At 37.2% G+C, this 12,268-nt stretch overlaps 1 protein-coding gene across 2 annotated transcripts in view; it reads left to right on the top strand.

The window, feature by feature from the left end:
- The window catches only part of Polr1B (RNA polymerase I subunit Rpl135), a 197,328-nt gene that overhangs the window by 130,062 nt on the left and 54,998 nt on the right, over positions 1-12,268 (top strand). For both annotated transcript variants that reach the window (XM_068225688.1, XM_068225689.1), the window contains 2 exons: positions 2,040-2,147; positions 6,852-7,028. In XM_068225688.1, coding sequence (XP_068081789.1) covers positions 2,040-2,147; positions 6,852-7,028 — 285 coding nt within the window. The remainder of the gene's footprint in view (positions 1-2,039; positions 2,148-6,851; positions 7,029-12,268) is intronic.

Here is a 12,268-nt window from a genome sequence, read left to right as displayed (position 1 = left end):
CAAAATTCACCTTGATTGCCTCTTTTTTGCAGATGACTTGGCAATCCTCTCCAGTAACAAACAAGAAGCACTCCAGTCCATAGAAAAACTTTGTGAAATAGCGGCAAGAACAAGGCTGCAAATTTCATATGAAAAGACAAAGTATATAGAAGGTACAAAATCAGGATTTAACAACCATCCTCTAATCACTGAATATGGGAAAATCACCCAAGTGATTCAATTTCAAATACCTAGGCGAAATTCTACAACCAAACAGGATAAATCTGCAAGCAAACAAAGAATGATAAAATTACAAAAAGCATTCAAAATTGTCTGGAGCAGATACAACAAAAAATCTATATCCCAAAATGCAAAATTATGACACAACAACTCAGTTGTCAAACCAGAAGTCCTTTATGTATCAGAAACTCTGATAATTGGTGTCAGATCACAAATAAAAAACATTGAAAAACAAGAGAGGAAAATTCTAGGACCTAAATGCAAAAATGGCATTTGCATGAAAAGGAAATCACAGGAAATCTGTCAAGTAACAGAAGAAATCACAGACACCATTAGCAAAAGAAAATTAAAATGTATGGTCACCTGATCAGGATGGATAACAATGGCAAAGAAAATACTAAATTTCGCAGTATCTCTAAAAAAATCACAACAGTCTTACAGAAACAAACAAAGATCTTCAGGAAATTGGTATAAATGAAGAAATCGTGGAAGACCAAAAAAAAAAAAAAATCAGAAATCTCAGAAACAAACACAAATTTGCTGATCAACCTAAAAGACAAGCTACAGGATGGACGGAAGAGATTTTGGGAAGACAAGAAGAAATGTGCTAAATAAGTTCACACGCACTCCTTAGTTGGCATAACGAATCAAAAAATAATAATTAGTAGTAGTAGTAGTAGTAGCAGGAACACTATGTTATTGGACATACGGATATTGTCTTGTCAGATTAAACAATTATAGGCTACCACAAACAACCCATACTTGTATATTTTAAATTGGAACCTCCATTTCAAAAGAAATCATCTTCATTTAGTTTCTCATTTTCCAGTCGTAAGAGTGTGTTGCATTTTTAAAATGTTTTATTCCTACCTCACATATACATTTGAGGACTTTTGTGGTGAGTGTGTTAATTAACCTGTCACTGTATTATTATTATTATTATTATTATTATTATTATTATTATTATTATTATTATTACTACTACTAACAAATGGGAAATATCCCGGTGACAGTGGTCACTTACATTAGTGTGATAATAAGGTAAAGTTAATACATAACTACATAACAACAATAACAACAAGAGTACCACAAGGAATTCAATGGAAAGAAAATATTACAAGAAATGCTACTAGTTTAACATTCTAAATCCAGCATCTTAATATATTTATACTGTGTATATATATGAATCCGCACACTACTTAAATATTTCCAGTCGCAGAGGGATTTATTACCATGCCAGTCTTCTTATACCTTTATTAACATCCTACTAAGTATCATCAGTCCCAAATTTGTCATTGATATTTGCTGTTATAAGTCGTGTAAGTGGTTCTGATGCAAGCTGTTTGTGTCATTGGTTTGTGGTTGTGTTTTCATATATGAAACACCACTTCATATGAACTCAGGTTGCTCGAACAACTGTGCCACAACTTTTTTTATTCAACTGTTATCGTAGTTGGTTTATAGCCCTCACTTGTATGTTATTAACTCTTATCTCTTTTAAGAGAATATCACGCTAGTTATTGTCCCTAGAATTTTATTTGTTACAATCGATTAATTCTTCTAAAATTAATATAAAAGAATTTTCTGGTCTTGTAGGCAATGGCTGAATTGGGTTCCTAGCTCCCGATATTTCACCAGAAACTGTGTCTGGATTTGTTAAGGGTTCAAAGTCAGTAGTGGTGTATTCATCAAGGCTGTGAAATGTGAAAGCCTTAGCTGTTACATTCTTAAATGTCTACCTTTTTGTTTTTGTCCTCTCTGTTATCTGCTATAATGAATAATGTGTGATGATTAGTTAAGGATTTTTGTTTCCTTTGTAGATCACTACTCATATGGAAATATCAAAAACCAGCTTCTTGAGTAATTTAGCTTGTCTCATCCCTATGCCAGACTGTAACCAGAGCCCTCGGAACATGTACCAATGCCAGGTAAGTCACTTCATTCAAAACTTTAAATAAAATACTGAATGCAATCAATGAATGTTTTCTCCACCCTGGTCTTTTTTTTTTCAGTTACTTGAGTTCTGCCCTACATGTGGTTTTACAGCCAAATGCCAACCCTATGTGGAGGGAGGATGAAATCGACTGATGTGCCTCTCAATAATTGCAGCCTCACATTCTCCTCACTTTGTTGTCTGCCCCAACCTTACTCACTGTGGAGTGCGTGCTGCCACATTGTTTAACCTTTTATTAAAGTCTTACCGGGCGAGTTGGCCGTGCGCGTAGAGGCGTGCGGCTGTGAGCTTGCATCCGGGAGATAGTAGGTTCGAATCCCACTATCGGCAGCCCTGTAGATGGTTTTCCGTGGTTTCCCATTTTCACACCAGGCAAATGCTGGGGCTGTACCTTAATTAAGGCCACGGCTCCTTCCAACTCCTAGGCCTTTCCCATCCCATCGTCGCCATAAGACCTATCTGTGTCGGTGCGACGTAAAGCCCCTAGCAAAAAAAAAAAAATTAAAGTCTTCTACATAATTACCGTATATATCTACAATACGAGTGTGAATAATTTCTTTGCCTCAAGTAAACCACTATTCCTTTATGATTACCCTTTTCCAGATGATTATGTATTGTAATGCTCATCATATATGCTGATGATGTTATGATCTGGAGAGAAACTGCGGAACAAATACAGTCGAGACTCAATGAATGGAAGGTTAAGTTCCAGGAGTTCAGTCTCAAGATAAGAGAACCCAAAACAGTACGGTGGCAATAAACAGAGAGGGACAACCAGCGAACATCATGCTAGGAAACCATCCACTAGAAAGTGTGGAAAGCTTTACATACCTTGGCAGTGTAATATATCGAGATACACTAGCCACAAAGGAGGTGGCAAATAGAGTGCAGAAGAGCTTCCACTTTTACCAGCAAGTACGAACACTCCTCTGGGATCCCAAAGTACCAACAAAATCAAAGCTGGTGATGTTCAATCAGTATTTCATACAAATCTTAGCCTATGGTATTGAAACCTGCACCCTCACTCGTCAAGGTTGCAGGCATCAGATGAAGTTCCTTAGGTCCACAATTCAAAAAACCAAACTGGACAAGTTGAGGAATGATGTGGTTAGAAAGGAAGCTGGGATTGAGACATCATTGTTAGATCGGGTCAGCATGTCCAGACTGAGGTTATTTGGGCATGTAATGAGGATGGAGCCAACAAGGACAGCATATGTTAACTTGGAGTGACATGTGGCTGAAGCACCTCCAAGGTCACAGTAGGAGGCTCCTTTATTAATAGCAAAACAGCAATCAGCTTCAAGGTTCCTGAACTAACCGAATTCAAGAGACATTTTGTAAATTTAAAACAAATGGCAGCCACCTTGGAGGGAGTAAATGAAGTGAATACCTAGCAATATTCAGAACGGTGACAAAGGAAAGTTACATTTTTTCAAAAACTTTTTATTAGAAGACAGGCAGAATATTTTAGTGTTAAAAGTGTTGGAAACATTTTTTACAACATCTGTTAAAATGAATAGAAATAATTGTTTAAAATAGGCTAACTATAAGCAGATCCATTTCCCTCTCATTTCACTACCCCATTCAACCATCCACATTGTTTTTTATTTATTTTAATTTATTTTAAATTTACGTTGTATTTAAGAAAAACAAGGTACCTATTTAGGATGTTCTTAAAAAGATAAATACTTAGTGAATCACCTAAGCAATGTAAAACAGCTGAAGATGTTCTAAAAAGGAACAAAACATGTACTGTGTATGATTAATTGATCTGCTAAAATGCAAATATAAGTATCAAAAAGGTGGAAGATTTTTTATTGTTATTAAGTTTTTGTAAATAGGATTTGATACAGAAAATGAAGCTGATTTCTTGCAATGTGGCAGGGAAACGAATGGTGGGAAGACCAAGAACCCACTGGATGGACATCGTAAAGATGGACATTGCAGATCGGGGAAGGACACTGGAGGGCGTCATTAACAACAGAACGTGTCTCAATAAGACAGAATGGAAGAGGCTCGCCAACAGTACCCAGGAAACTGGAACTGTAAAATGATGATGACCATATGCTGACTTAATTGCTGTAGAAGTAAAAAGAGGAAAATGATACTCTGTGAAAATAGGACACACATTCTATTGTAAAATACTGATCTTCTTACTGTAACCACAGCGTATAAAAGAGGAAGTGTAAGCTCTCCGCAAATTACCGTGGACCTCTGCACAAATGGCATGCCCTGCGGTTAATAGTACAACCCATTATGGATGTAGGCCATGTGGTGTACTTAGATAACTAATACCCATCCTCATAGCTGTTTTATCGTTCTAAATGCAATCTTATTTAGTGCAAAAAAATATCACACGAGATACATTCACTTCTAATTGTAAAACCATTTTATTGAGACTGAGTCTATTCCTTACAAGACACAATTCCCACTCAGTTCACTTCACGACTATACAGTTATACACAATTATATACAACACTGCAACACTGTTCAGAGAAACACATTGAAGCAATTTACTGTCAATTCTGACAAGTACAGATATCAACAAGTCCTCACACTTAGTATTCACCACACTGTCTCAAGTCAAGTCTAACTCCCCTTCCTCTAGGCCATCAGCTTGATGTATATACTGTTCAACAAATCTTCTAGAAATCTCCAACTTCCATAAATGTTCTGAAAGGCACACACCCTAATATACAAGGAACAATTGATCAACCGTCCAGTTGCTTGAGTACTTCAGTGTAGACTAAACTCGAACTTTTGATTATAACACAATAGCCCATGCAGAATAAGTCCAAGCTTCCACACGTATGTGGATAATAAAACATCACAGTAAGCTTCCAGAAATCTCCATAATGTACCAGAACGATAGTGGAATATGCCTAACATGAATATTACAGAGTTTTCTACAGTTTTAAACTGAACAGATTTTGAAGTTATACGATTTTTACAATACATATTTACAGGGAAATCATATGTTAGTCATACTTAACATTTAATAAAATATAATTAAAATATCATCATCATCATCATCATCATCATCATCATCATCATCATCATCATCATTTCCCTTTATCCAGCTGTAGCCGGGTAGGGGCAAATATGGTTCCTCTCCACTTTCTTCGGTCTTTCCACCACTCCTCCTCCAACACTGTGTCCCAGTCCAGGTTTCTTTCTATAATGCTGCGTTGGATGGTATCCTTCCATCTCAATCGTGGTCGTCCACGGCCTCTCCTTCCTTGGATTTGCATTTCCATCACCTTTTTTGGCATTCTTTCGTCGCTCATTCGCTTTATGTGCCCAAACCATCTTAGTCGGCTCTTCTCTATTCTATCATTCATTTTTTCCACTCCAATTTCTTCCCGGATTTTCTCATTCCTGATTTTGTCTCTTGTACTCTTCTGTATCATACTCCTCAAGAATTTCATTTCGGCCGCCTGTATTCAACTCTCATCCTTCTTTGTCATTGTCCAAGTTTCTGCTCCGTAAGTTGTTATACATCTTGTACATAGTATCCTTTGCTTCCATTGGCACATCTTTGTCCCATAACATATTTCTTACACTATGATAGAAACAACTTCCAGCTTGAATCCTTTTACTAATCTCAGCATCCAGTCGAGCATTCTCCATTAATTCACTCCCCAGGTATTTAAACGTTTCCACTACTTCCAGGTGCTTGTCTGCAAGTCTAATCTGACCTTTCCCTTCTTTCTCCCCTCTAGTCATAACAAGAGTTTTACTCTTTTCTACACTTATTTTCAATCCACATTCTTCAATCTTCCCATTCACCACATTCAACTGTTCTTGAACCTTCCTGTCGTCTTCTCCCCAAATCACAATATCATCTGCAAATAACATCATGTTCATTTCTCTTCCTCCATATGCTGCTTTTGCTGTTCTCATGATGTCATCCATGACTATTGTAAACAGGATTGGTGATAAAACACTTCCCTGTCTCAGCCCACTAGTTATTTTGAACCAACTTGTCCTGCCAACTTGTGTTTGCACGCAACTACAACATTCCTTATACAATGCCATGATCATTTTTATTAATCCCTGTTCAATTCCTTTTTGCACCAGACTGTCCCAAACTTTCGTCCTAGGGACACTGTCATATGCCTTTTCAATATCAATGAATGTCATCACCATATCATTCCCGTACTCCCAATGCTTTTCCATTAGCTGTCTCATAATGAAAATGGGTTCTATTGTTGACCTTCCACTTCTGAAACCAAACTGATTTTCCTGTATCTGCTTCTCAACCCTCAACCTTATTCTACTTTCCAGTATCCTTTCCATTAAAATATATTAAACATAATAATTGAAGGTTTTACAAGTGTTACATAAAACACTATGCTAGAGGAAAGAGGACTTCATTAATAAGTTCCAGATTTCGAGTTCCTTTTAAACAGAAATAAACATAAATGTATATTTCTAAATATTTGAGTGTGATTTGATAGAATCTGATGAGGTACTTTTCAAGAACGAAACATGTCCTCCTATTTTAATTAACATGTGTTTCCTTTTTCATAGAATTTGTAAATTTATTACTCAAAATTAGTTCTGGCAGACTTAAGAACCTAACAGTTATAAAATAAACTCCTTCTACGACACTATATTAATTTCTGTCCATGTATTGTATTGATATTTTGCTGTATGTTATTTTGTTTCTTCACAGATGGGCAAACAAACTATGGGTACACCATGTCACACATGGCATCTGCAAAGTGAAGTAAAACTGTATCGTCTCCAGACACCGACATCTCCCCTTTTCAGACCAGTTCATCATGATCTTATTGGGCTCGATGATTTTGGCATGGGCATTAATGCAATTGTTGCTGTCATATCATACACTGTAAGTACTAACAATTTTTGTTCAATATTGTGCAGCAGATGAAGTTTTGCTGAATTCTGTAGCATTCACTTGATGCCATTATTCATTATTATACTTAGCACCTAAACAATGTGAATTCAATAAAAATCTGTTTTAGTTAATGAAAAAAATGTGCAAATCAGATCCCTGTCCTTTTGTGTTTTATGTTTGTGTTTGTCTCCTGTTTTTGTAACTTCCTCTTTCCTGTCATTGTGTTTCTCCTGTTGTGTGTTCCCTTCATTGTTCAGTTGACTGTTTTTTGAATCAGTTTAAAACAAAATCATAGAAATGGTAGACAAATTAACTGTATGGACCGCCGGGCTGAGTGGCTCAAACGGTTGAGGCGCTGGCTTCCTGACCCCACCTTGGGAGGTTCGATCCTGGCTCAGTCCAGTGGTATTTGAAGGTGGATCAGCCTCTTGTTGGTAGATTTACTAGCATGTAAAAGAACTCCTGCGTGACTAAATTCTGGCAGCTCGGCATCTCCAAAAGAGGTCAAATGTAGTTAGCAGGGCGTTAAAAAAAATAACATTATTATTATTTATAGCTTTCTCCAATTGAAGAGTAAAAATGGGAAAAGGGTGAAAGTGGAAGTCTGGAGACACACAGTATGAACTTCTAGCCTTCACCACGTTACGCCGTATGGTCCTTTCAGCCAATTCCAAGCAAACAGAAAGAGTAAAGAAAAAAAAAGAAGAAACAAGATGATTCACCGTTGTGGCACTTTCACCCTCTTACTCTTTGCTTGCTACTCTTATTCTAGCAGTATCCGTTTTAACTTCTTCTCCTGTTGTTTGATATCTTTGTTTCTTTGATTACTGGTGGGATTTCAGCAGGACATATCAGATCAGTTGGATTCAGGAGGTCAGTTAGATTGCATAGCCATAGATCTTTCCAAAGCTTTTGATAGAGTGGAACATGGAATATTATTAATGAAATTGGAGGGAATAGGATTGGACGTAAGGGTTACACGTTGGATAAAAGCATTTCTAAATTCAAGGGTTCAGAAAGTCAAAGTAGGAAATAATGTATCTCAGGAAGAGAAAGTTTGGAAGGGAATTGCACAGGGTAGTATAATCGGTCCGTTACTTTTCTTAATATACGCAAATGATTTAGGGAACAATATAACATCAAAAATAAGATTGTATGCAGATGACATAATTGTTTATAGAGAAATAAACAACATTGAGGATTGTTCAGAATTACAAAGGGACCTTGAAAGTATCCAACAATGGGTTGAAGAAAATAATATGAAGGTTAATGGAGGCAAATCAACTGTTACAACTTTTACAAACAGGAGCTTTAAAACTGAATTTGAATATACTTTGGATGAGGTAGTTATCCCAAAAGATGGCAAGTGCAAATACTTAGGTGTGAGATTTGAAAGTAATTTGCACTGGAAGGGTCATATTGATGACATTGTTGGGAAAGCATACAGATCATTACATGTCATAATGAGGCTACTTAAAGGATGCAACAAAGAATTAAAAGAAAAAAGTTACTTGAGTATGGTTCGTCCATTATTGGAATATGCAAACAGTGTTTGGGATCCTCACCAAGAATACCTAATAAAAGAAATCAGTGTGCAGAGGAAAGCAGCAAGATTTGTAACAGGGGATTTCAGGAGAAAGAGTAGTGTATCAGAAATGTTAAAGGAACTTGGGTGGGAAACTTTAAGTAAGAGAAGGGAGAAAACTAGACTTATAGGATTATATAGAGCCTGTACAGGAGAAGAAGCATGGGGAGATATCCGTGAGAGGCTTCAGTTGGAAAATAATTATATCGGCAGGACTGACCACAAATATAAAATTAGAAGGAATTTTAGCAGAAGCGATTGGGGTAAATTTTCATTCATTGGGAAAGGTGTGAAGGAGTGGAACAGTTTACCAGGGGTAGTGTTTGATCCTTTTCCAAAATCTGTACAGATATTCAAGAAGAGAATAAACAGCAACAGAGAAAATAAATGAAGTGTTAGAGGGCATTCGACCGGTGCAGGTCATTGTAAATAAAAAAAATGTGTGTGAATAAATTAATTCCATCCCCTGGTCTAAGGAGTTTGGACAGCCAAAGTAGGGGACTGCCTGTAGGGGTGAAGTACAGTGGGGACTTCGAGGGCCCTGGGACTGCTACGGTAGCTGTGAAGGCCCTTCAGGAACTCTGAAAAGTGGTGGCAAAAGGGGCTCTGGTTAAGACGCAGCAGGTCGTTATGCTACTTAGGATCCAGAACGGGTAAAAAAAAAAATAGTAAATAAATAAATGCAATGTAAATATTAATGTTATACCAGTTTTATAGTATCATTTGAAGCAATTCCACATACTGTATATCAGTTGACTATATTTGTAAGTAGTACAGGAGATATTATAATTAGAATTTTGTAAACAATATAAATTTATTAAGGATGAGCTGTGTGTTTAATAGAAAACATTGTTAGCGTAAATTGTATAATATTGTATTATAGGAAAAATTTTCTTCTCTTGTTAATGTAATATTTAGTGCTTGACAATAATGTATTTTAGTGTACCATTTGCCACCGAGGTAGACACCTCATTTGCAAATAAAGAGATTTTGATACTGCTTGCTCTTAGGCCCAAGTTGGAGGGTTTAATCCTGGCTCAATCAGGTGGTCTTTGAAGGTGTTCAGATACTTCAGTCTCATGTTGGTAAATTTACTGTCACATAAAAGAACTATTGCCGGACAAAATTCCAGCTCCTCACCATCTCAGAAAACCATAAAAGTAGTTAGCAAGACGTAAAACCAGTATTTTTATTATCATTATTATTATTATTATTGTACCGGGCGGTACACCTCCACTCCGCGAATTCAAATATTGCGCCAGTTGAAACCTCTCTACAGGAGAAACTCTGAACTTTAAAATCTGTATTAAATCAAAGGTTTCTCGGAAGATGTCTCTACTGTAAATTTTGAAGTGTTCTGAACGATGTCTATTTCGATTTGTATTTGTTTGCTCTGTAGCAAGAAGTGTGGACATTCTCTTCTAGATGGCACTACTTAAGAACTATAATTGTGCACCCTAGTGCGAAGTGAAGGAACTGATTTTTGAAGAAATTTGGTATTCATAAGTTTGTTCTTTGTTAAATTTTTTTCAGTCCTTTTTTAGGTTGGCAGTATAACCCTTCTCTTTCCGCTTGTTTTGAATTTAGCCAATCCCGAATTTCTCTAATTAATTTTTGACCAATAACGTATGTCTTCTCCGATATGGAGATGTTGCTTTAAGCTATCCAATAAAGTTGAGGGGGGTGTGGGTTCTCATTCTTGAAAGGTCTCGAATGTTCCACGAGGGTATTTAAACTGCTGCTTTTCTTGTCTCGGTGCCACTTCATCGACATCTTGCTTAGTGTGTGATTATGTAGCAGGGGGCGGGAAGCGCCTCTTTCTTCGGGCAGCAGTTCATCCACAAGGTAATGGCCGTTTAATAACTTTCTTTCTTGCTAGCTCAGCAGTTTAACCCTCGGGGCAGGTTCGAAACTTTTCTCATGTAACCTATCTTTAAAATGTAATAGACATTTGGTAAAATTTCGTCTCTTTAACTATAAATTGGGATAGAGAGCGCCTAACCCTCTCGAGCTCCCACTCATATTGTTTTGAGATGACTACGTTTTCATAACCGTTTTTCTTCTCTTCGTAATGTAATAAAGTTTTCTTATCGTGTCACCTCCTTAGTATGGGATTAGCCCTTGCGTAAGCGGCCTAGTGCCAAGTAGGTTTCAAGAGTGTATTAGGAGTGCAAGCTTCGCCTCCATTCTATTTTGTATTATGGACCTTTAACTTAACCTGATGTTTTATTTTCCTCATGTTAAAGCCCTGTAGGTTGGGTATCTAATACCCCTGTTTCTTGGTGTGCCTTAAGGGCAGATAGAAATGAAGTTTGTTGTAGCCTTTGATAGGCTTGTCAAATTGAGAGCGGGTCTGCTCTTTTTCTTAACACTGTAATTAGGAGCAAGTGCTCCTTGTACTTAGGGGTTTTATGCCCTTCAGCAATAGTAGTTGTGAGCTGAGAGCTCAGGAATTATACTTGGGGCTTGAAGCCCAGATTTTGGTAATAACCCCCGAAATCTTGTAATTTCTTTGTACCTGATTTTGGCTTGTTGCTGAATTGTTATTTGTTGAGTTTTGAAAGTCTATATGAAAATTGTTAAACCTTGTTGTCTGTTGAAAATATAACCTTTATCAAAGATTTAAATTAACTTTAATTCTGTAGTTGAGACCTATTCCAGCCAGCACCTTCTTTCACCTCTGCAAATCTACAAAACATCGTAACAAGTGAAACCACGCTCTGCTACCACTTGTTACGATGTTTTGTGGATTTGCAGAGGTGAAAGAAGGTGCTGGCTGGAATAGGTCTCAACTACAGAATTTAAGTTAATTTAAATCTTTGATAAAGGTTATATTTTCAACAGACAACAAGGTTTAACAATTTTCATATAGACTTTCAAAACTCAACAAATAACAATTCAGCAACAAGCCAAAATCAGGTACAAAGAAATTACAAGATTTCGGGGGTTATTACCAAAATCTGGGCTTCAAGCCTCAAGTATAATTCCTGAGCTCTCAGCTCACAACTACTATTGCTGAAGGGCATAAAATCCCTAAGTACAAAGAGCACTTGCTCCTAATTACAGTGTTAAGAAAAAGAGCAGACCCGCTCTCAATTTGACAAGCCTATCAAAGGCTACAACAAACTTCATTTCTATCTGCCCTTAAGGCACGCCAAGAAACAGGGGTATTAGATACCCAACCTACAGAGCTTTAACATGAGGAAAATAAAACATCAGGTTAAGTTAAAGGCCCATAATACAAAATAGAATGGAGGCGAAGCTTGCACTCCTAATACACTCTTGAAACCTACTTGGCACTAGGCCGCTTACGCAAGGGCTAATCCCATACTAAGGAGGTGACACGATAAGAAAACTTTATTACATTACGAAGAGAAGAAAAACGGTTATGAAAACGTAGTCACCTCAAAACAATATGAGTGGGAGCTCGAGAGGGTTAGGCGCACTCTATCCCAATTTATAGTTAAAGAGACGAAATTTTACCAAATGTCTATTACATTTTAAAGATAGGTTACATGAGAAAAGTTTCGAACCTGCCCCGAGGGTTAAACTGCTGAGCTAGCAAGAAAGAAAGTTATTAAACGGCCATTACCTTGTGGATGAACTGCTGCCCGAAGAAAGAGGCGCTTCCCGCCCCCTGCTACAT

Source organism: Anabrus simplex, chromosome 1 (genome assembly GCF_040414725.1).
Source record: "Anabrus simplex isolate iqAnaSimp1 chromosome 1, ASM4041472v1, whole genome shotgun sequence".
Lineage (NCBI taxonomy): Eukaryota > Metazoa > Arthropoda > Insecta > Orthoptera > Tettigoniidae > Anabrus > Anabrus simplex.
This window is presented reverse-complemented; position numbering and strand designations above follow the sequence as displayed.